We start from the raw sequence: 25,851 nt of genomic DNA, 5'->3' as shown, positions 1-25,851 counted from the left end.
ATGTTAACATAAATCAAGTAGATGCCCTATTAAATCTTATAAAGCGTTTCGTTTTTATGGCTTTAAATTAAGTAGGTAATATCCAGAGCAGAGTCTTTACATGCCCAAATAATAAAAAAAACGGACATACATCATATCGTCAATAGTTACAGTCGAATTCCAAAACCTCAACAGTAGGATACCAATTCTATTTCGGGCTTCTGGCAGCCGGCAACGGAACTACTCACTCAGGATCACCTATTTATTCCCATACAGGAAGCTCATTAACTCATTTCATTGAACTTTTCCCACGTTAAAGTCGCCGACACAAACATTGGATTAACTTAGCCATCGGAAAATCGATATGAGACCGTTTTAAGTTACATTATCAGACGAGTGACGAAATCGAATACGATGTGCACTCAGTATCGAATCGCCGCGCGTCGCGAAAGCGCGTCCGTACCGTGTTCTACCGTATTTTAGTTTTTGAGTGAAGTTAAGGATTTATTTATTTTTTAACATGGCGTGCCCTATGAGGTAAGATTTTGAGCTATTAAACATAGTTAAATTGATATTCAATTAAACAGTATTTAAAATGTTAAGGGTTGTAAACAAAGGAATAAAACCGCGCTGTAAAAAAGGGTAGATACCTAGGCTATTTTGTATTAGGCCCAGAATTTATAAAGCATTTCTTATAATAATTTTAGGAATTAAAGAACAACCGACACGCCGTAAATTATATGCCTGGGCCTATAGGCTAGGCCCCACAATATTTTAATTAAAGCATCAATGTGTAAAAAAACAGAACAGCTACCCACAGCCCTAAATAAAATCAACAATTTTACCAGTAGATATCTTTAGTGTTTTATTGTAAAAAAATCCCTGTCTGCTTTAGAAAAATAAGTTTTAATGTACCTAAATTCAAGTTGAATAATTACCTAAATAATTAACATTATGTTAATCGATTGTCTTGATTGTTAAGTTTACATGCTGTGCAAATGGATTTTGAATTTGTTTTATTTACATTTAAAAGTATAAATATATTTGCCTTTTTTTAAGGATATAAAAAGTATCGTACCTATTAATGTTGCCAGATTAAAAGTTTTGCAAAGCTTTAATCTACCATGATTCTACCGCTGCAAACAAAAATGGCGGGATACTAATAAATGAATACGAAAAAAGTACATTGTCTTTAGTTAAAATTCAAACGGATGCAAGTCGTTAAGCTGCGATTAAAGCTTAAAAGGTCAGTTTATTAATATGTAGTGAATAGAAATTCAACAATAGGAGGTTACTTTATACTTAATCAATGCTATTTTTTATAATTATTTTGTAGGGATAGCGTTTGACGCTTTGCGACGGAGCGTCTTTCGATCTGGCCTAAGTCTGTCTTGTCTGATGAGAGGAATTATAATATTAATATACCTATTACTCATCAATATTTAATTTTTCACCTTTTACTAAGGTAAAATTACCTAAGTAGGTTATGTAAACCGTAGATACCGGACAAATTGGCTAGTAACAATAAATAAGTAATTAGGTAGGTACCTAATTGAGTTATTACTGAGGTAATTATTATTACCGCAGCTTATTAAAAATTATGAAGTAGATAAGTACAAGTAGTAAGTAAGTACCTAAGACCTTCGTCGACAGTTATTAGGAAGATAGGTACCTGCATACCTATCCAGTAGTACCTATGTACCTAGTGCCTATCTATAATTGTTATAAACTTAACTAAAGATCGGTTTCTTAGTGCTTTTTTCGGCTGTCTAGGCACCTATCCATAATTTTTAAAGCAAAGCATAGACAATGTGCATAGCATAGGATGGTAAGATTAACCCTCTGCAACTGACGTGGTCAAATTTTTACAATTCAACTGAGGTGGTAGTACACGAGACACCACTTCAATTGCAAATATTTTTGTAAAATTAAACTATACAGCTAACTTATTGATATTTATTAGATTTATGGCCTATTTTAAATGTTAAATTAACTTGGAATAAAAAAAAGAAAATGTACTTTAAAAATTAACCAACTTTTATTTACTTATGTCAAATCAGTCTGAAAAATTCTACTTAATCATTTATGAACTAAAAAAAGTAACAAAATCAACTTTTTCAAATTTTCAATTACACATTTTAAAAGTTCACAATAATGTGAATCAGTGTTGGAAAAATGAGATACATTCGTTGGTCAAATTATAAACTAGAGCAGTGTTTCCCAAAGTGGGCGATAACGCCCCCTTGTGGGCGCTGCAGGTCTCAAGGGGGGCGGTAAGAGACCCAGAAAGAAAATGGGGGCGTTGTGTAGAGGCCTGGGGGGTGATTTGTAATTTTATTTAGCTAGGAGGCCTTTAAACAACGACTTGTGAACATCAACTAATATGAATTACAAGATTGCGGTAGCTACACTCGCGCCTTTCACTTAACAGTGACTATTTTCTAATTTCTTTAGGTATCATTGCGTCCCAAAAATCAAAAATTTTGCGCTCGCTACGCTCGCGGCTTCTTCTCTTTGCAGTGTTTTTTTTTTCCACACTTGTTGAGGTACTTTTGTGCCCTAAAACTAAACAATTTGCGCGGTTTTTTATAACTCTTTTTGGTACTTTACTGTTCCAAAACTCAAAAATTTCGCGCTCGCTGCGCTCGCGGCTTTTTCACTTGTCGCTGATTTTTATAAAACATGTTTGGGTTCTATTATGTCCCAAAACTCAAAAATTACTGACTCGCTTCGCTAGCGCTTTACAAGTTCATGCAGTGATCTGTCTCCGGTTTCTTTATGTTAAAAACCAGGCAAAAAGCACCATGAATGATTTCTACACGATTTTTAAGTGCCTACTTTAATTAACAATTTTAGTCCGTGATTATATTATGTCATTTTTTTGGGGGGTGCTCAATAGGTAGTCCGCCCCGCGTGCCACCCGATGCTACGCCGCCACTGTAAGAGTTAACTTGAGACCTAAGCGCCACGGTATGTTACCTACCTGCGCTCAGGTTTCAAGTTGCGGGTTATAGTAAAAGTTTCGTTTAGAATTCCCCGTTAATAAACATATATAGGTCACAATAATTAATTAATTTAATTTGAAGTTATAGTGGTTTTTAAATAGGTGAAAAATGGGGGCGCTAAAAAAATATTTATTCTCAAAGTGGGCAGCAGACAAAATAAGTTTGGGAACCACTGAACTAGAGTGATTCAAAGTCACACCTTTTTTTGGCAATTATCACACAGTGGCTTAGAGAACTGAAGGCAAATTGGCTTCGAACAATCACAGCAACGATACTTAGTTTGTCTTTTTATTTAAGTTGGAAAAATATAACAAAATGTTTTGTCACTCAGTGGAACAAATCGAACTACCGGAGATGGAGGGACCCCCCATCCATGCCTAAAACTCTTCTCCACGTGAAATGGCGTCATCTTCATCAGGCCCGCCGCTAGCTGTTTGTTCGCCCGCGTGCAAAACCGATTATGCCGCCCTACGACTACATATTATACTGGGTCAAAAAATATATAAGGGGGGGAGGGGTCCAGGGGGTCCGAACCCCCATTCATATCCATATCCATCTTACTTTTCCAACAGAAAAAAATATGTACATGCACCGCTCTGATTGCAAAAAACGCACTTCCTTCTGGATACATATAAATATTGCAATAGGTACATAACATATATTACACATACTTTACACATACACAACTTTTTATTTACTTGAAATGCTCTAAGTCTTAGAGTAACCTAAGAAGTCCTGGATTAGCCCATTAGCAGACTAAGCAATTGCTTAGGGCATCAATGCAGTGCAATCATTACCCAAGTGGCCCCCATGTATTGAAAGATTGTGATTAATGGGTAGGTACCTACATATTGTATATCAAAGTGCTTAGAACAGATTATGGGTAACTTAAACTAACGAACGTAAATATTTATAGTAATGTTTAATTTCAGTAAAATGTTATTAATGGTTTTTGGTGGGTTTCCCGTTAAAAAAGTCAACGCATGAGACATATTTCATATGTAAGGAAACGCGAGCGAAGCGAGCGAATTTTTTAGTCTAAGGACACAAAATAAATAAAACCACTGTAAATTAACAAAGCAAAGTCAAAAGTAAGATATGTACAGAAATGAAGTGCAAATGTACATGAAGCCGCGAGCGAAGCGAGCGATTTTAGAGTTTTCATGAAGTAAACATATAATAAAAGCCAAAGTGAACAAAAGCTATAACGGACGTGAGCGAAAATGATTTTCAGAATTGAATGCCTCAACAATTAAACAAAGATAAATTGCGATCAGTGCCGGTTTTACTCTACCAGCGCCCTAGGCGAGATTTCTACGGCGCCCTCCAACTGCAATTCAAACCCATACGAAAACAGAGACGTATGTAGTTACCGATTGCGCGAGCGAAGCGAGCGAATTTTTATAGTTAACTAGTCGAAACAAAAGATAGACTGATTAGACAGAAAAAGAAGGTTAACCTGGAAGCCGACCCCAACATAGTTTGGGAAAAGGCTCGGAGGATGCAAACATTACGTAAAATTTAGCCCAATCGTACATAAGTTATTGCTGGTTAATGAATGCAAAAACACTGGAACACGTCTTCTGATTGCGCGAGCGAAGCGAGCGCGAAATTTTTGTTATATTTTAGAACTCAAAACAAAAATTACTTAAAATTTTGCCCAAACGTACGTAACTCTTCGTTGATGATGGCGCCTATGTATTAAAATTTTGGGACTTAAAGTAGTACCGTAAATAAGAAAGTTCATATGGAAACTAGAAGTTACTTTCTTATTAATAAAAGAACTTAAAAACGACGCTCCCTTTTTGCTAGGGTAGCTAAAAAAATCTTGAAAAATAAAAACAACTGTAAAGTGAAGCAAGCCCGAAAATGTTTGAGTTTTGGATCACTAAAAGTCCTAAACATATAATATAAAAAGCGACTGTGAAGTGAAGACGCCGCGAGCGAAGGGAGCGCGAAAATTTTTGAGTTTTGGGACATAAAAGTAGTGTTTCATCGAGAATTTCTCAAATTTAACGCGGAATTAAACAAATTCGCTTCGGCGCCCCTGAGCCCGCGGCGCCCGGGTTATTCGCGCACGCTGCGCCATTGGTTAAGATGGCCCTGATGCTATCCATTCATTTGAGTACAGTTCTTGTAAGTTGCAATCTTTGATGAAATTTAAAACAAAAATAGGAGTAACATCTGATCAAGGATTGGTTGGGGGCGCCTGGGGCGCCCCTTATATCCGGCGCCCTGGGCCGTAGCCCAACCGCGCCCTACCCTAAAATCGCTACTGACTGCGATATCTGACATGGAGGCGCGAGCGCAGCGAGCGCGAATTTTTTTGGGGATGCAAAGGATGAACCCGTCAAAATTGATAGGGGACGACCAAAGCGAGGGCGGCTTTTTCTGAAATTTTATTGCTAATCTAGTCATCTATTTTTAGTAACAATATTTTTATTACGTAATTATGGTTTAATTTTGCCGTATGGGTTAATTTTGCCGCCCCCTAAATAGTGCCGCCCAGGGCATTTGCTCTCTCCCCCCACGCTACGCTAATGGTTGATCTTAAATCTTTTTTAATAATTTTTAATTTTGAAAATGATCAACAGATGTAACTGAAACCGGCAGTGTAAGTTATATTCTTAGCGCTATTGCTGTGTTCGGAAATATTGAAATCAAATAATTGGTAAAAAGATATTGTATTTTTTTAATATTACGTGATAGGTCGCTCGATTTGCCGCCCCCTAGGACGTGCCGCCCGCGTGCGGTGCACGCGCTGCACGCCCGCTTACGGCGGGCCTGATCTTCATCGCGTTCGGTTTCAGGATCGAAACTAATGGATCTCCATCTTTATCATCAATACCTAACACTAAAGGCATCGTCACTTTCCTGTTACAGTTAGTTCAATATTTCCCCTTCATGACTCTGGAGAGTTCCAGCCGATGTTCTTTTACGAGCAGAAGTCCGAATTTTCGGGCTTGCTTCACTTTACAGTTGTTTTTATTTTTCAAGATTTTTTTAGCTACCCTAGCAAAAAGGGAGCGTCGTTTTTAAGTTCTTTTATTAATAAGAAAGTAACTTCTAGTTTCCATATGAACTTTCTTATTTACGGTACTACTTTAAGTCCCAAAATTTTAATACATAGGCGCCATCATCAACGAAGAGTTACGTACGTTTGGGCAAAATTTTAAGTAATTTTTGTTTTGAGTTCTAAAATATAACAAAAATTTCGCGCTCGCTTCGCTCGCGCAATCAGAAGACGTGTTCCAGTGTTTTTGCATTCATCAACCAGCAATAACTTATGTACGATTGGGCTAAATTTTACGTAATGTTTGCATCCTCCGAGCCTTTTCCCAAACTATGTTGGGGTCGGCTTCCAGGTTAACCTTCTTTTTCTGTCTAATCAGTCTATCTTTTTGTTTCGACTAGTTAACTATAAAAAAAAAATTCGCGCTCGCTTCGCTCGCGCAATCGGTAACTACATACGTCTCTGTTTTTCGTATGGGTTTGAATTGCAGTTGGAGGGCGCCGTAGAAATCTCGCCTAGGGCGCTGGTAGAGTAAAAACCGGCACTGATCGCAATTTATCTTTGTTTAATTGTTGAGGCATTCAATTCTGAAAAATCATTTTTCGCTCACGTCCGTTATAGCTTTTTGTTCACTTTGGCTTTTTATTATATGTTTACTTCATGAAAACTCTAAGGAAAAAATCGCGCTCGCTTCGCTCGCGGCTTCATGTACATTTGCACTTCATTTCTGTACATATCTTACTTTTTGACTTTGCTTTGTTAATTTACAGTGGTTTTTATTTATTTTGTGTCCTTAGACTAAAAAAAATTCGCGCTCGCTTCGCTCGCGTTTCCTTACATATGAAATATGTCTCATGCGTTGACTTTTTTAACGGGAAACCCACCAAAAACCATTAATAACATTTTACTGAAATTAAACATTACTATAAATATTTACGTTCGTTAGTTTAAGTTACCCATAATCTGTTCTAAGCACTTTGATATACAATATGTAGGTACCTACCCATTAATCACAATCTTTCAATACATGGGGGCCACTTGGGTAATGATTGCACTGCATTGATGCCCTAAGCAATTGCTTAGTCTGCTAATGGGCTAATCCAGGACTTCTTAGGTTACTCTAAGACTTAGAGCATTTCAAGTAAATAAAAAGTTGTGTATGTGTAAAGTATGTGTAATATATGTTATGTACCTATTGCAATATTTATATGTATCCAGAAGGAAGTGCGTTTTTTGCAATCAGAGCGGTGCATGTACATATTTTTTTCTGTTGGAAAAGTAAGATGGATATGGATATGAATGGGCGGGGGGGTTCGGACCCCCTGGACCCCTCCCCCCCTTATATATTTTTTGACCCAGTATAATATGTAGTCGTAGGGCGGCATAATCGGTTTTGCACGCGGGCGAACAAACAGCTAGCGGCGGGCCTGGTGGTAGTCCCGTGGACACTTTCCTTCCTCCACGCCAAAGTAAGCTCACTGCGACCACCCCCCGCACACTGACCGACGCGCGAGCCCTTTATAGGAAGGTACTGGAAGAGCTGGCGCACGAATTTGAAAAATGACGGTAGAAAACTTGATTTTGTATTTTGCGGTGTCTGTGGGACTACCACCTCAGCTGCAGAGGGTTAAACTAAGAAGATACTTTTTCTTGCCATATCATGTCTTCTAATGAACGCGTTTATTTATTAGTATTTTAAAGTAGGTACCTAAAACTTAGCAGTAGGTATAGGTAGGTTACAATAAATAGGCAATTAACTTAGATAATTTAATCTAAGGCAATTAATAAAGCCTACTTATTCAATGAACGTATCTATCTAATTTCTATTTTATGAGGTCGAATTGATAAAATAAATAAAAAACGTTACCCTAGTTCTACATTTTTTTACATAAGTACAACGGTTTTTTTACATACAAAACCGATAATTGAAAATTAAAATTAACTACAATTTAACCAAAAATTGAAAAGATAAAATAACTATAATTTAACCGAAAATTGAAAAGTTAAATTAACTACAATTTAACCGGAAATTGAACAGTTAAATTAACTACAATTTACCTTTTCAATTTTCGGTTTTGTATGTAAAAGAAAAAACAAAGGAACCGTAATATTGTCTATGAAGGCTAAAAAACCGATTTATCTACAATACCCCTAAAATACTAATCTGTCAATTTTAGGTATAATTGATATTAAAATGTTTACACTCTGGCTACTTACGGAACCCTAAGAACCGATTTCTTGAGAACATTACTACTTCAATTTTCAAGGTTAAATTTTACTATATAGGTATAGGTATTTCGCGATAAGAGAACTGTTAGCAATGATACGGTTCATTATGCAGCAGATGCAAGATTGAAACAACCACATGATTGGATTAAAAAAGTACGATTCATTCAAAAAAATCAATCTTGAAAAGAGTTTCGGCGTGCTTTCATCAAAGAGGTACCTATATTCTTATCCTTATTACTAGATCAGGTTGCTTTAGGTACCTGCCTACGCGATTTTTCGAAAGAGTTACTGGTAGGTAGTTACACGACTGGGCCCAGAAGGAACATTGTTGGTTTTAATCAGAAATAGGATAGGATATACATATACACACAGTAGGGAGAGGTCATCTGAAGATTTCCAATCCTTGAAAAAAAAGCAAAGTTTGAAGTCTTGAAATCTAAAATAGGAATGCCATTTACTATTAATTAAAACATTTATAATATAAACAATCCTAAAATTAACCCTAAGAAGATAATAGTTAAAGATAACCCCACGAAGTTTTTAACGATACCAAAATTATATTTAACCCGCCTTACACAGAAACAATCAGACTTGTGAGAGTACCAAATTAACTTGAGGAGTCACCTAACCAGTATTGTGACATGCCTGAGTTATTATTTGAACTGATGGACAGGTAATACAAGTTCTGTTATAAGAAGTATGTTAATTTATCTGTTAAACTTCAGTCCTGAGTATCAGATACCGGTTGTTATTTTCGTGACTGTTTTTGTTATGTCGATCCGGTTTTTGAACCCGATAAGTTAAGTGTAAAGTTTAGAAGGATCTCTTGAATATTTTGAGCACTCAAAGACAGCCAATAACTCTTTCATACTTACGTAAAATCAATGTGTCAATAGTAACCATATCTTGTCCTTCCCTAATCTGTGTTTTGTATCATTTTCTCATCATCCTCACTAGTACGTCGAATGATAAATGCGAAAGAAACTATGTTTTCTATAGTCTAGCTAGAGTCTTTAACTTTTAAGGAAGGATGCTTTATACCCTGGTAGCGGGAACTGGTCCCCCTGGGCCTTGGAAGAAACAGGGGGAACAGCTATTGACTGACGAAGCTGGCTTCAGAAACTATGTATACTTAGGTACATAGCACAGGTATATAACTTTACAAATGAACCCAGACCCATTTTCATCGAGAACTTAAACGTCCGTTTTTCTTAAAATAACTAAAAATTCATAGTAGTTTTAAGAAAACTGACGTTTATCTATGTTGTCAGGGACCATGGACCTTTACATGTAGGCTTCCTATAACTTCCCACATTACCGGAAATCCAGTGCTTACCTTCACTCGTCAAGGCTGTAGGAAATAACTCCAAGCTTCCTTTATTCCCAGGTCAGCGTTAGACGAGAGCATGGCACAAGAAGGTGATTGCCTAGGCAATGAAGCCGGCATGCTGTATGGAGAGTACCTCATGCTGGACAAGCTCCTATCAGCACAGAGGATGCTCAGCGCCGAGTCTTCGAAACCAGTCCATGATGAGCATCTTTTTATTGTCACCCATCAAGGTAAGAATGAAATGCTAATTAACTTTTTAATATTTTGTATAGAACGGGTTCTTCAAACCATGCAGACAGAATTGTGTTGCTGGGGAGTTTGTTCCACTATTTCATCTTCCCAGCAAAAACATAGGAAGAGGAGGAGGGCGGTTTTTTTTCTTAAAGAGGTGGAGAGGAATACCAACCTGCATTGAGGAAAGGTTGTGATTAACGCTCAATGTCTCTCTATGTTAGAAGAGGCCTGTGCCCATTAGGACGATGTGACAATTTTCGTTAGTTTTGTGACCCAAAATGTAATGTTTATCTTGAGTAAAACGACGTAGTCTGTACGCGATATTTTATCTCTAGCGCCGGATGTAACCTCTTGCACTTGAACTGGGTATACAAGCACTTAATAAAAAAACTTCTTTAAATGCTTCTAAAACAATATTCATTCATATTAATTACTATCTTCGCGCACTCAGATAAAAAGCCAAGGCAAGGCTATCCTAAGAGCGGGGGCACACGATGCGTTGCGGCGCCGCACCGCAAAGATTTCACCGTGACAGTGGGCACACGAGCGATGCGGCGCCGTAACGTTGTTATGTCGCAGCGGCGCCGTAGCATTGGACAGTCTGTTGTCCTTCCTCGTGACGCAAAACAACTGAGCGGTGCCGCTCCGACGTCGCAACGCAATCATCCCTCCCCGCCTCGTCTTGGTGGTCGCAAGTCCGGTGCGGCGCCGGAGCGCATCGTGTGACTTGCCGTAGATATTTCGATGTAAGACGACGCAGCGACACCGCTCCGGCGCCGCACCGCCGCCGAAACCCCGCTCTTAGTTTTTTTTTCCTCAGAAGTACATTTTATGATTTCTCATCAAAGAAAAGAATAGCGTATGGCCTCTTTTAAATAAGGCCAAGAATGTTGCAAATGGTTTTGGCTTATGTTTTATATACATGAAAACGAAACTAATCAATTAGGCCGTATTTTGGTTTGGATGGATCTCACTTATCTTATCCGTAGAATTTCTTGTTTATATCGGCACCATGTACCTAGATTGTATTCCATAGAAGTAATTTAGCGACAATATAACATCACAAAGGTACAGTCAGTCACAAAAAGGCATTCAGCCAAATAAAATTCTGAGATGATGATGATGATGCCTCCTGGCTGATTATCGGCTACAGCGGCTGTTCTCATGTAAGGAGATAAGCCAACTGCGCTGGACATATTATAGTGTACAAGCATTCTAAGATACAAAAGCTGTGTAAGTACAGTGACTTTTAATAATATGTTCAGGTTATTTTTACAGTTGTTGGACATTTTACTGTTCTGGCATTTTGTAATTTGAATTATGAATGAGCTTTTGTGACTGACCGTACTTTAGATATTGCAACATGCTGGCGTAGGTTTTCCTTATAAATATGTTATTCGAGTGATTGTTATTTCTTGGAAGGAAAGATGATGAAAATAATACCGATACTAGAGACATGAAATAACGCAAGAGAAAAATGTTTTCAGAAGAGCAATTTAAGATAATAGATACATATATTTTTCACACCTACTTATACTTCAGACTTTGAGGTTTCGAGAAATATATACTCAATATAATAATATACTCAATATAATAAAGCTGGAGAGTTTATTGTTTGTTTGATTCTACGTAACGATCTTATCTCTAGAAATACTGGCCGATTTGAAAAAAAATTCAGTTATAAGAAGATAGCCCATTTATCGAAGAAAGCTTAAGGCTTTTTAACCTTTTGCGCGAATTAGATTATAACAAAACTAGCATCCGCCAGCGGCTTCGCCCGCGTGGTGTGTTGATAAAAAGTAGCCTATGTGTTAATCCAGGCTATCACCTATATACATACCAAATTTCAATCAAATCGGTCCAGCCGTTTTTGCGTGATTGAATAACAAACATACATCCATACATTCTCACAAACTTTCACATTTATAATATAAGTAGGATATAAGTAGGAAGTAGGAAGTAGGATGTACCTAACACAACCAAAATTCCGTTACTGATATGAGAAAATGTAATTTCCAGCATACGAGCTATGGTTCAAGCAGATAATCTTCGAAGTGGACTCCGTAAGGGCACTCCTGGATGTAGAAGGTCTGGATGAGAGCCACACCATGGAGATCCTGAAGAGGCTCAACAGAATCGTGCTTATTTTGAAGGTAGGATTTACTTTTCTTACAAAAGAAAAGTTAGGTAGTAAGGTTAGACTGTCTCAGTGGTGGATAAAGATCTCCCCATCTCGTCTTCACCCCTCTCGATCTTTTGAGCATTCCCAGAAATCGCTTTCCTTGGCGTCCAGGTCTACCGGTAGAAACCCATCGAACGGTCAGAGCAGATTGTGTAAGACCCGGAAAAGATGACAGGATTTGCTTCCTTAGCTTTAAATAATCTATTCAAAACCATGAAAAAATCTATTTAGACCCTCTCTCCCTCTTACCTTTGCAGCAGTTCAATGCTCTATTTGCGTAGATTCGGATTCAATTTTGATATGTCCAAATCATTATCATCTGCATAGCCTTTTCCAATTACTATGTTGGGTTCAGCTTGCAGCAGCCTATCTGATTTCCTCAACCAAGTAGACTATACCCCACATCTCACAACAGCTCAGAAAACTATACCCCGTATAGACTGGTTCTCAGACTTCCTGTCTGCTAACTACCCGTAAGCACTGGCAAAGATGTTCAAGTATCCAAATACATTCCCAATTCGATAAAGTTTCTTTATCACGTTTCGTCGTCGCATGATTTTCGGACGAAAAAACAATCCCAAGTATGTTATAAAACGTAAAGTCACAACATACGTCAGATATGTTTATATTACTATATGATTACACATAACTCTGATAGTGACTGACATCTGACCCCTATCGACATCAACACGTAATTTTTATCGATAATCTGGCTCGCACTAGTGATGTTGTGTTATTGCGTCCCAGTAACGGATGGCTTTAGCATACATTGTTGTCTAGATTGTAATAATCTAGATTGTCTAGCGTTCTAGACAAACTTAAAGATGCATCTTGGACCTTGTTTATTCACCCGACATGCCGAACTATCGGATTTGAATAATTATACAAAAAAATATCAGTCGTTAAAGCCCTCCCCCTTTTTGTGTCTCTGTAAAAGATTTTTATTACTTAGGGAAAAAATACTGTTATAACCAGCTAGATAAACCTACATACCTAATTTAAACTATGATAGATATACTGACGACTGATCCTCTATTAAAAATGATTGAAAACCGTTACAAGTGAGATACTTAGGTATTCAATAGAAATTATTAGAATGATATTCAGATCGCGTGATATTCACGTGGATCACACATGCCAATGAATTATTAAACTAAGCATCCAATCGGATCTTCATTCTATCACAGAATACACACTACCGTATCTAGTTTTAAATTAATTGAAAACTGGATCATACCAGACGGCAAACGTCAGAGTAGCTCAAAAATCTTTGCAATAAATTGAGTTAATTATAAAAAGTTGATCAGCAAACAGGTTCTTCTTGTTTCTTGTACCGTTATTTTAACTTAACCTATGTAAATTACCATAATATGTTTATCTTCACCATAAAATCATTAGTTTTTCTTTGATTTCCTATAGTTCTAGATATCGTTTCAGAAGGTTCACGGTTGAAAATTTTGTTCGTCAATCCGGAATCTGAAAACTGTATATTACACCTAGATTAGCTATTGTGCCATAGAAATTCGGTGTCCTTGATTCCTTTGAAAAATATCACGGAAACTATTCCGCAACCTTTACGATCTTAATTGGTTTATTTACCCCATTTCGTCCATCTAGCATTCGGATAAAAATTAGCCTATGTATTGTTCTGGTACACAAGATTTGTTATTGCCATGTTTGTTAAGGCCATGAGCCACAAGACACAAGCAGAGCTTAGTTTGTTTGTGGCTCGAAGTCAACTATCAGAATGTTATGTTACTTTCTTGTCAATGTATTATTTTAATTATTTTATTTATATTTCATCAAAATCCATTCAAGTAAACATCCTTGCGTACATAATAAAAACTTTCGTATTCATAATATTGGGGAGGAGATTTTATCTATCTATACTATAGTAAGTAGGTGTTGATATAGGATGTGACAACATGCAAACCGGTTTAGCTATTCCGTATGATGTAACAAATGACACGCTGTGAGTCTAGATAAACATAATAATATATCAACTTTATGATTGCTTTCATGAATCAAAAACAATACGTAATATCGCGATGGCACAGGTCAAAAGCTTGCTACTCAAAATCATACGGTTTTCAAAATATTTTTGAGATTATCTTGAAATACATTTGTAGGTCAGTGGGATTTTTAAAGTAGAGAGAACTTCAAATAACCGTCCCCCCGCTTGGATCTTCATTTATTTTCCTAAAATCTGGATAAAAAGTATATTATAGGTACGCAATCCGTTGTAAGTAGGTACCTACATAATATGTAGGTACTTAAATAGGTTTTGTGTGTTTAGAAATGTGACAAATATTTTTTCCTCTAATCTTGTAATTGAATGTTTTGTTTAAAAAACACTATTAAAAACTTCTGTAATCAAGAGTCTATAACTTATTAAGTATACTTATCTAACTTGAGATCGGATGGAGGTGTCATGTAACTGTCCAGCCACTTTCACATTCACCCACACGTCAAACTACTTACGTTAAGTATATCCTAGATAGATAGATACCTGCTTGCTCATAAAACGCAATCAATCATTGTTTTGAAGCTCAAACACTAGTATGACATATTCAAAGACATAAAAAGTTATGGCGGGTTTTTAGCCAACTGCCAAGAAGGGTTCTTGGGCACTCTTACCGACAGTGTTTATCTATTCATTGTCTTTAAAAAATTATAGATTTCTGTTAATGCTTTCTTTGGAAACGGCTGGTTGATTTGTTGAAAACTTCGTTCTTGGAAACCATTCGAAGTAAAATCACAGATGTTACGTTTGTTCAAAGTTACATACCTACCTAATGCAATAAATATGACTCATTAACTGCAAAACCTTCCTTTCCTCTTAACGTTTACTTCTTGGTACAAAATTAAAATAATTACCTCTACTAAGTATATTATGAAATGTTTATTTTATAAGGCAATATTATACGCAACGGCCCGATTTAATTATGTAGGTAGGTACTGTAGAGTAGTTGAGCCTTTTTGTCGATAGGTTTATGACCGACCAGCTATCGATAGATAGTTTGCCGGCAATTTAGCCGGGAATACTCGCTACACTTTACAATTTAAACTAAAACTGTCCCCTCTATTTCCAGCTGTTGGTAGACCAAGTGATGATCTTGGAGACGATGACACCTCTGGACTTCATGGACTTCAGGAATTACCTGCGCCCGGCGTCTGGCTTCCAGAGCTTACAGTTCCGTCTTTTAGAAAATAAGGTAAGTACCATTTTTTATGGGAAATCATCAAATGACTCCTCTGTGGGTGCAGCCTGAGGAAGTGTCAGAGTCTTACTGACTGAAACCCATCATGTTCCTTCTTAAGCCCTTTAACTATGCTGGTGTCGGCTTCCGGTCTCACTGGATGCAGCTGAGTACCAGGGTATTACAAGGAGCGACTGCCTATCTGACCTCCTCCACCCAGTTAACCAACCTAATAATTCAATGCCCCTGGTGAGACTGGTTGTCAGACTTACGGCCAGTTTCTCCATCAAAAGTAAAACGGTCAAATTCGTTTTTTCGAAGCTAAAGTGACAGCAAAACTAATAGAAAAAATGAATTTGACCGTAACTTTTACTTTAGACATTACTTTGACTTTTACTTTGGCTTTAACTTTTGATGAAGAAACTGGCTGTTACTGTCTTCTGACTACCCGTGACAACTGCCAAAGAAAAAACTATAAGTTCCATAATTGTAATTGATCTCGACATAGTTTTTATCGGTGTCGACTAATAGCTTTATTAACACCGATTGGTAATAACATAATGGCTTCAATCAGTTCCAATCAATATGGCATTGACTTTGATTCTTTTGATTATACGCTACCTATTTATCTTGGCGATTTAAACTCCTCTGATTTTCAGTCAGTTTTCAAGCAATGTAATAAATACTTACTGAAAATTTTCTTTTAAAAAATCATTCAATTAAAAGTCAGTCTGATAACGGCTAAATAACATTAAATCATATACTAATACATATTTCATATAAACTACTTAAAACTACAAATACCTACCTGATCTTCGTAATGTTCGTACTGGGTGGGTACTATTCACCTTGATAATGATGAAAGTACACGCGTCACAACGACCAGGTATTTGTCCGGTATCAATCAGACCGACTTAAGACTGATCAAATTCACGATTTTCTATTTTTTTTTTAACACCTGGCCAGGAGTAGGCTGACTGTTTAGATTTAGTCTATACTGTGCGCATAAGCTTAATGTAACTATGTAATCTAAAAGTCTAACGTCAATAATTTCTATTTCCAGTTGGGTCTGAAACAAGCGCTACGTGTGAAGTACAACCAGAGCTACCAGACCGTTTTCGGAGACGACCCTGAAGCCATGGATGCTTTGCAAAAGTAAGTAGTTATTCTTATACTATCACATTCATTCTTTTAATTTAGTTATTAGAGCTCGTCATCTGCAGATCTGCCTAGCCTATTCCCAACGATGTTGGAGTCGGCTTCCAGCAGCTGAGTACCAGCATTTTACATGGAATCTATTTGTAAAACATAGTAGCTCAGCTGCATCTTGTTAAACAGGAAGCCGACCCTCATACATGTACCTAATTGGGAAAAGACTAGGTAAATAATGAAATGAACCTTGTAAAGTTCCTTTGGAGAATTGGCCATTTTGTAGTTATGTAAGACTGGACTTTGCAAGAGGCTGTGACCCCTGAGTATGTTTCGGTGTTTTTTCTCAAGGTAGTCAGATAGGAAATTCCGACTTTATCTCACTAGAAAATTTGACGAGTAAATGTGGTATTTTTTAACCCATAAAATAAATAAATATAATTTATCATTATCATTTGGAACAAACTTCCTGAAACCTAAGTTCTCATAAGCATAATATCTCTTCAGATCAGAACAAGAGCCAGCCCTACTAGCTCTGATCGAGCGGTGGCTGGAGCGTACACCCGGCCTCACCACACACGGGTTCAACTTCTGGGGCAAGTTCCAGGCTGCCGTCAACAAACTCATTAAAGATGATATTGATGCTGCTTCTGTAAGTATTGTGTGCTAACTTATTATACTACTACTCTACGATCTAATTAACACTAGAAGGGCCGGGCTTCATGCTATACCTACATATTAAGACCGCGCACCGTCAATGTGACGACATACATATCTCTTTTTTTAATAGGTAGGTATAGGTTAGGCTTAGCAATAGCAAATAAGGAAAAGTCATAAAATATGAAAAGAAACAAAGATATAGTTTGTGAAATATTTAACAATGAAATTGCCTTGCCGTCAATTTGACTGTCTTGGTCTTTCTAGTGTTAAGCCTTCCTCTATTAATGTGCTTGATAGAAGTTTTCGAATCGGGCGGTCCAGTATCCTAAGATTAGCGCGTTCATACAAGCGAACTTTTCAGCCCTACAGCTACCTAAGAGTGATGATTTCTTTTTTTGTTTTTATGTTCCCTACTAAAACGATTTGAACTTTCACTTTCACTGCTGAGAAAGTTACACTATTTCCAAGTAACATTGGCAGTATTTTATCCTGGTATGTGGTATAGGACCGTGGGAAATCGGCTAGAAATAAATAAAATCAAAAACTACCTACTGAACCGATTTGAAAAATTCTTTCACTGTTGGAAAGCTAACTATCCCTAAGTAAAATGAGCTACATTTTGTTCTGCTATCTTTAAAATCTGCATACATATACATATGTAATCGAAATGAGGGGATTGTGTTTTCGTTTTCAGCGTGAAACAAACGAGACGGTTCGTCGTCACCGGCTTCAGGACGCAGAGAACAGGCGCGAGATCTACCGCTCCATCTTCGACCCTGCCGTCCACGACGCCCTCAGGTCCAGGGGAGAACGAAGGTAGCTATCCCTCGTCATCATCTGACTAGCCATTTCCCAACTTACGCCAACGTCATCTATCGAGTTATCAGACAACTTTGACATGTCATGCAAGAGTCAACATCTGCCTAGCTTTTTCTTAGAATAATATCGAATTGTGCAATATTTAGAGATCAAAAAGCATCTGTAGAAATTCCAAGGGCATCATTATTTGCCGTCTTTTCCCAACTGTGTTGGGGTCGGCTTCCAGACTAGTCGGATGCCGCGAAGGGAAAATCAAAATCATCCTGAATTGCGGCCTTCAGCCACCGGCCTAGCTGTTTGACTGAATGGCTATTTTAACCAGTTAGCTGTGCTGTGACATATAAATTGCATATCATATAAAAATGGCATGTCATTCTTATAATTTCCAGGTTATCCCACAAGGCGTTACAAGGCGCTATAATGATAACGTTCTACCGCGACGAGCCTCGCTTCTCGCAGCCGCATCAACTGCTCACGCTGCTCATGGACATCGACAGCCTTATTACTAAGTGGCGATGTGAGTACCACACACATTTCTTATTAAACTGAGTTCTTATAGTTATCGGCACGAATCTTGAGCTCTGACCTACATCTGCGCAGAAGTGATTTATTAGCAAAGAACCAATCCCGAGTGACGGCTATGACGCCATGCACTGCGGGCCAATCACCGCTTTAGCCCGCCCCCACGTCTCACTTTCACTTCATACCACAAAAGGGAAATATATCTTCATACCCAATAAATTACTTCTGCGCAGGTGAAGGTCAGAGCTCAAGATTCGTGCCGATAACTATAAGTAAAAACACCATGGAGAACAAAATGACTAGCGGAGTTGCCATAACGAAAACTCAACCATATTTCATAATACCAAAAATCGTTTAAAAATGTCTCAAAAACCCCGAACACCTCGTTAGTTCACTCATAACTGATTGTTTTGGTCATGGCCACTGTACGAATTTGACGGCGCGTGACCTACCATCGTTATGGTATGGTAGCTCCGCTCATCTTTCCTTACTCCGTGATTCCTATGGATACTATTTGACTGCCTCGTTGGTCTAGTGGTCGCAAGCGCGGCTGCTGTGCTCGAGGTCTCGGGTTCGATTCCCGGGTCGGGCTGAAATCGCTTTGTGGGTTTTCTTAATCTTTCACAGAGCAGCCCGGAGCCTGGACGTTGGTGATTGATTCACCCGTGCATCGGAGAGCACGTAAATGTCGGTCCTGCGCCTGATCTCTTTCCGGTCGTGTCGGATTGCCGTCCATCGCGCGCAGAGAGTGAAGGAATAGGGAGTGCACTTGTGTCTGCGGAAATGCTTGTGCACTATAATGTGTCTTGTGCACTTAAATTATGTCCTGCGCAGCTGGCTAATCTCCTTACATGAGAACAGCCGCCGTAGCCGATAATCGGCAAGGAGGACATCGTTTAACAGTGGAATATTTGATATTATATCTATACAACCCTGTTTGTTATACCCTGCAGACAACCACGTGATCATGGTACAGCGCATGATAGGCTCTCAGCAGCTCGGCACCGGCGGATCTTCCGGATACCAATATCTTCGCTCCACACTCAGGTAACAATGTTTTTATATCTATTAAAAAACACATGTATAATAAATACATAACATATCCAACCTTATAAAGGTCGCCGTCGACGCTGGATGCAGGTCGCCTCCAACAGGTATCTGTGGAGATCTAAGGGGGAGGCCTATGTTCAGCAGTGGACGTCTGCCGGCTGTGATAATGATGATGATGATATCCAACCTAGACAGACAATGACTTTTGTGCTACATGTCAAAGTTGTCTCATAGCTCGATAGATGGCGTTGTCGTCGAATTAGATCGCGCTATGGTTTCGTTACAAGGCGATGTTTAAGTCTCACGGTAAATCTAGTTTGAAAAAATATAATGGTTATAAAGTTCTTATATAATGCAAATTTTTGACAAGGTCGTGCCCCTCGGGACGATCTTCTTGATGGACCTTCATTCATAATAATTTACCAGAATTACCGTGTAAATACTGAGTGCGCCGTAGGCCGTATGTCACATTCTATCACATGATTTAAATATTGCCTTTTTCATTTTGCTGGATAATAAAATGACGTTTATTATTTCGTTAGTTGAGTAAGCACGTTTATAATACGACCAAAAGCCAATGACAGCTTTTTTAAACAACCAGTTCTAAAAGTAATGCATGAAAGACCCTAACATTATTGGGATAAAGCTAGTCAGACAGGGAGATGATGAATTTTGTACTACATGTCAAAGTTGTCTCATAGCTCGATAGATGGCGTTGTTGTCGTCAAATTAGATCGCGCTATGGTTTTGTTACGGCGATGTACCTACTATAAAGTTTTAGTGCCACGGTGAATATATACCATACTCGCACTTATCATCTTTACAAACCTATTAATGAATTTTTGACAAGGTCGTAACTCGGGCCCTTTGGGACGAGTTTTACGGACCTTCATAATATTTAGCCCGAATAATTGATCGCAAAAATACTGAGTGCTGTTTCTGAGTTTTGTAAGGCTCAAGTTCACCGACAACATAAACGTCCGTTCTTCTTAAAACAACTGTTTAGTTTGAAAATTGATCGCAAAAAGTCATAGTTGCCAGTTCCTAAGTACCTATATTATATACGCCGTATATTACATCACATAAGTTGAATATTACACCTTGTTCATTTTGCCGGATAATAACGTTTACTATTTCGTGAGTGAGTGCGTTTATAATACGACCAAAAGCTGATGACAGCTTTATTAAATAAACAGTTCTAAAATGAATGCTACGTCATTAATTTAATTATAATTTACGCATCGAAAATGTTAACTTACAAAACACACTAGGCACTCTGAGTAAGCTTGGAAGCCGATCCTTAGTTGGGAAAAGGCTAGGCAGATGATTATAATATACTAGATTCAGCCAGCGGTTTCACCCGCATCCCGCGGGAACTTCTACACAAACCCGGATAAGCAGCCGATAGCCATCCTCGATAAATGGGCTAACTTACACTGAAATATTTTTTCAAATCGGACCAAACAAACTCTTCAGCTTTAAAATATTACTAGCGACCCGCCCCGGCTTCGCACTGGATAATATTATTTCCCCACTGTATAATGGATGTCATTATATATATAAACCTTCCTCTTGAAACACTCTATCTGATAAAAAAACCGCATGAAAATCGGTTGCGTAGTTTTAAAGATTTAAGCGTACACAGAAGGGACATAGGGACAGAAAAAGCGACTTTGTTTTATACTATGTAGTGATGTAGTATACACTTGTGTCGATAACAAAAACTAATACATTTTTCTTTCTTTTCCAGTGACCGTTACAAAGTGTTCCTGGACTTATTTAACCTGTCAACATTCTTATTGCCGCGTTCCCTCATTCCCCCATTAGACGACGGTATGAAGAGAAGTCTTAACCTAACTTGGGGGGACTCCGTCAAAGAAAACGGTCAGAATGGGGACAACGCTCAAAATGGGGACAACGCTCAAAATGGAATCGAATCTTCATTATAGGGTTGGATTGTTGTTTGTTTTTTTAAGTGGCATTTAATGTTAATTATGAATTTATTATTTTTTAAATGTTTGTTCTAATAAGGTTTTTGCAATCCAATTCTAGGCCTGTAAAAATTTAGGACTGTGCCTGTGTGTTGCCTTGGCGTATATTTTCGAGATTTAAAAAATCGTCAACGCTTTTAAATATACCTTACTATGGATACGGAATCCAATTTGTATGATTAAATTTGCTCAGGTGTATTTTAATGTGTACCTAAGTAGAGCGGTAATTTTAAAATGAAGTAAGGAATTTAATCTATTCCCGAATTACGTTTGTACTTTGATTTTTATTTCATTTTAATCAACTGATTTATATTAACTGTGCAAAACTATCTTAAGAAGATCAATACATACCTATATCGAATTTCAGCCCAGTAATTGTGTTAAGTAAATAACATTATTTTAAGTAAATAAATGCATCAATAATTTAGTTGCTTTATTTCAACAAATCCAATAAATACAGTTTATTATTACACTATATATGGCAATATTTTTTAAAACTTCATAAAAATTGCATTCTCAAAATATATTTTATACACTCAATAAAAAAAAAATATAAGGAGGTTGGGGACCAACGCTACTTAAAATAACTTTCCCCCTAAGCCGGCATCACAATAGGTGCTTCTACAACTTTATCAGTATTATAAACTCCAAATCTATACACAACTCTATGGTTATAAACCTCACCAGGAACCAACACAGACGTCGGGAAGTTCTCATGATGAACTGCATCTGGGTAAGTCTGGGTTTCCAAGCAGAAGGCCCCGTGGCGACGGTACCCAACCCCACTTTTGCCAACCAGAGCCGGTTCTGATGGGGAGGGTAGGAAGTTCGCGGTGTAAAACTGTACTCCTGGTTGGTTCGTGTGCACTTCTAAGAAACGGCCTGATGCTGGGTGGGTTACTGCTGATGCGAAGGTCAGGATCTGCAAATGGGACGCGAAATTAATATTATTTGCTATGGAATATGTCATATTTATTTATGTAACAGCAGCCGTTTTCCGGTTACACCCGCGTCCCGGGGAACTTCTACCCGTACCCGCACAAAATATATCCTAAAAATGTTACCCAAGAATGTTCTAGCTAACAGTTTTTTTTTTCAAATCGGTTCAGAAGTTTCGGTTAACTGAGTTGAGGAGAGATAGGGTAGTCGCTCCTTGTAAAAAACTGGTACTCAGCTGCATCTGGTTAGACTGGAAGCCGACCCTTACATAGTTGGGAAAAGGCTCGGGAAATGATGAGAGTTCTTACCTCAGGTCCATAAGTTTCGATGCAGTAGTTGTCATCGAAGAGGTTACTTCCCAGAGCCATGGCGTCCCCCAGCTTCCTCTGGACAGTGAAATCGAATGGTGTGTTTTGTACAGGAGTGAAGGACCCAGTAGGGATCGAGTTGTCATCCGTCTTGGTGATTCTAAGAGAAATAAAATAAAAGTTAATATACCTAAAACCACCGTTTTCAGGAGGAAAGCACGTGAGTCTTTTGACGTCTTTTGTCGGATGATTTAACGGCAAGATGTCGTAAATTAATCAACTTACTAAAATACATATGTACCTACGTCAAATAGTACATTTCAACTGCCGTTTATTATTTTCCGAGAGTTGATCAACTACCTAGAAAATTGATCAACTTACGAGTCTTTTTATTTTCCGGTTTTCATAATCGCGCACAAACATACATATCTACAGGTCAAACTGGAGCCTCCTTAATTTTTAAGCCTAATGTTAAAAATAACTATTAAATACTTTATATTTATATAGATACATATTTCTATACTCACTTATCAGCGTTAATAACCACCCAATGACAATACAACTCCTCAGCCCCAGCATCATGGCCCGCTAAATTAAAATACGAGTGGTTTGTCAGATTAACCACCGTCTTCTTAGTGGTAGTCGCCTTGAAGTCCAAATGAAGTCGGTTGTCGTCTGTCACTTCGTATATCACGTTGGTGATCAGGTCACCAGGGTACCCTTCTTCTAGGTCCTTAGATAGGTAGCTGAAAATGACTTTGTGGCCTACTATTGTGGTGTCCCAAACTACCTGGAAGTTGATGAAACAACATGACACTTTATTCTTTCGATTTTCAAGTCTAAGGCGACCAAAACGAAGCGTGAGGGAGTGTCAGACTCCTACTGACTAAAAACTAAGGTAGGTACCCCCGTTATTCTCCATAGGAATCAACCTATGGAATTAGCAACTACATAGTGTAAAACAATCCCTATAGCCCTATGTATGCTTAATTCTTTAAAATTACGCAACGAATTTTGATGCGATTTTTTTAATAGATAAAGTGATTGAAGCGGAAGGTTTATAAATATTAGCGGGTGGCTAGTTTATTTATATTTCTGTCGTTCATAAATGCTTGCAATTGCCTAAATGATATAAATTAACTTGATTTTGACTTTACCTTATCAAACCCAACAATTCCGCCATGCAGGTGATCTTTGCCAATATTTTTGGCTACATTGTAGGTCTTGCCATCTATCTCAAAGGTGGCATTGCCTATACGGTTCGCACACCTCCCGACCGTGGCTCCAAGGTACGGAGTATTCCTCTGCACGTAGCCTTCTAGGTCATCAAAACCGAGGACCAGGTCTTTCTTGACGCCATATTTGTCTGGCACCTGGAATATTTAGAGGTTTGTTGGTGAATTTTGCGCTCACTTTACAGACACAGGTATATAAGGGACTTTTTACAAAGAAGCATAATTAACGTTAAGTCAATTGTATAATATACTAGCTGATTCCCGCGGTTCCACCCTCGTCACGTGGAGATTCTTCCCGTACATAGATAAAATATAGCCTAGTAACTCGAGAATACTGTAGCTTCCCAACAGTGAAAGAACTGGTAGTTTCGGAACCTTAACGGAACAAACCAACAAGCAACGTTTTTGTTACCTATATTACTAGCAATCCGCCCGCGGTTTCCAGGTTACAAGCGGTTGCAAGCGCCCCGAGATAACTGCTTCCCGTACCCGGATGATGGCAAAAATTCTAACAAATGTCCATCTCCCGGGTCTAATTTAAGCTTCCTTCCCTCTAATTTTCAGCATAATCAGTCCAGCCGTTCACGCGTAATGGGGCGACACTTTAACCATAGATTTATACATATGTAGATTAGGTATACTTTATCAGTATGGATTTACCTTAAAAGCCTGTATGATAGCTCCGTAAGATATCACAGATATTTCCGCTCCAGCCGAGGTGGTCCATGTGAACTTCTGAACATTTTTGCCTTTGTATACTCCGAAAGCTTCTACTTTAAGTGTCACCATTGTTCTAACTGGAGCATACAAAATAATAAATATTGTCATCAATAAATAAATAGAGTAAGTACACCACTTTTTTTTTTACAAAAAAAAATAAGGAAGTCGAAGAAGAAAGTCTAAATTCAGTAAAAAAAACCTTAGCCCTTAAAAGTATTAGAAACGGAGTGTCAACAGTTCGCTAGTTTTGCGCGTTTTGCTCACTTTGCGCGGTTTGAAGCGTTACTTACGCCGATTGTCTCAGTCAGTGGTCGACTTACAACAAAACTAGTTTCAGTCTGAAAATTGATCTGGGTTTACAGCTAACCAACTTTGCGACTCACTCAGTCGACTACTAACAGTTTACCAACTGTGGACACAGCCTTATTACAAAATATTCAATTTCTGTCTCATTTGGAATTGTTAAAAAAATCATTTTCGATCATCAAAACTTCGAAATAAAGTCAAGGTCATATACTAATTTTAAATATTAAAAAAAAAAAAAAAACACCCAGGTTTGAACTTACGATCCGAGGAGCGTCGCGGGCAAAAACAGAGTTCTTTTAACCACTGAGCTACCTCTCTTCTATGCATTTTAAAACTATTTATAATATAAAGCAAATAAGTTCACGCTAACGACGTAATTCACATACAATTATTTAAAACAAGCATTTGTAGATAACTATGCAAAAATTACAATAGACCATTACCTACATAAATAGAAGAAAATTACTTCATCAAGACTTGACGACAATCGTTCAAGTGTTATCAAGCTATCATACAAACAATGCAAGTACATTCAAAACACTCAATTTCGCACAAACTTATCTCAAACACTAACCAGCATGTTATATAAAACTTATCGTGTATTATCATTTAACAATTACCACATAAAGTGCTCTGATAATACGAAAAACCAAAGTTATTAAATAAAACTTACCAGTTGATAACGTCCTTACCAAGCGGCTGTCGGCCCCAAACTGACGTGAAGTTCTTTATTTGAATTTATAGTGTTGCTATGTTCATGTGAATATTGATACCGTGGCCACAGAATAGATAAAACAAATTGTATGGTTCATTGACCCCTGCAATCAATTTTATTTTTATTTCGTTGCAACTTTTGAAACTAAAGTAATACCTACCGAGGTACTTGCAACTATATTTAGTATGAGAATAAAAGTTACCTTATATAATTTTTTCTTGCTTTGTCTACAAAAAAGCGCCATCTTTTGTGTACCAATAGCATC

The 25,851-nt window shown here is 37.9% G+C and overlaps 2 protein-coding genes across 3 annotated transcripts; one reads left to right on the top strand and one right to left on the bottom strand.

Moving 5' to 3' along the window:
• The first annotated feature begins 360 nt into the window (after positions 1-360).
• On the top strand, positions 361-22,031 carry LOC110383601 (tryptophan 2,3-dioxygenase). Its single transcript, XM_049841342.2, has 10 exons — positions 361-516; positions 9,614-9,786; positions 11,810-11,943; positions 15,065-15,187; positions 16,236-16,327; positions 16,829-16,973; positions 17,676-17,797; positions 18,190-18,317; positions 19,276-19,369; positions 21,123-22,031. Exons 1-10 carry the CDS (start codon positions 500-502, stop codon positions 21,319-21,321), a joined length of 1,227 nt encoding a protein of 408 aa, XP_049697299.1. The 5' UTR covers positions 361-499; the 3' UTR covers positions 21,322-22,031.
• LOC110382732 (galactose mutarotase) lies at positions 21,784-25,636 on the bottom strand. 2 transcript variants are annotated; one of them, XM_064039450.1, is made up of 6 exons: positions 25,545-25,636; positions 24,506-24,642; positions 23,768-23,983; positions 23,138-23,400; positions 22,611-22,770; positions 21,784-22,285 (listed from the first exon to the last, which is right to left on the bottom strand). In XM_064039450.1, exons 2-6 carry the CDS (start codon positions 24,632-24,634, stop codon positions 21,959-21,961), a joined length of 1,095 nt encoding a protein of 364 aa, XP_063895520.1. In that variant the 5' UTR covers positions 24,635-24,642; positions 25,545-25,636; the 3' UTR covers positions 21,784-21,958. The 2 variants fall into 2 exon arrangements, with proteins under 2 accessions (XP_063895520.1, XP_063895519.1); XM_064039449.1 differs by lacking the exon at positions 25,545-25,636 and adding an exon at positions 25,132-25,213.
• Positions 25,637-25,851: the final 215 nt, after the last annotated feature.

The sequence above is a fragment of the Helicoverpa armigera genome, chromosome 19, assembly GCF_030705265.1.
Source record: "Helicoverpa armigera isolate CAAS_96S chromosome 19, ASM3070526v1, whole genome shotgun sequence".
Taxonomy (NCBI): Eukaryota; Metazoa; Arthropoda; class Insecta; order Lepidoptera; family Noctuidae; genus Helicoverpa; species Helicoverpa armigera.
Note: the sequence above shows the minus strand (reverse complement) of the source record. Positions and strands in the feature narration are given on the sequence as shown.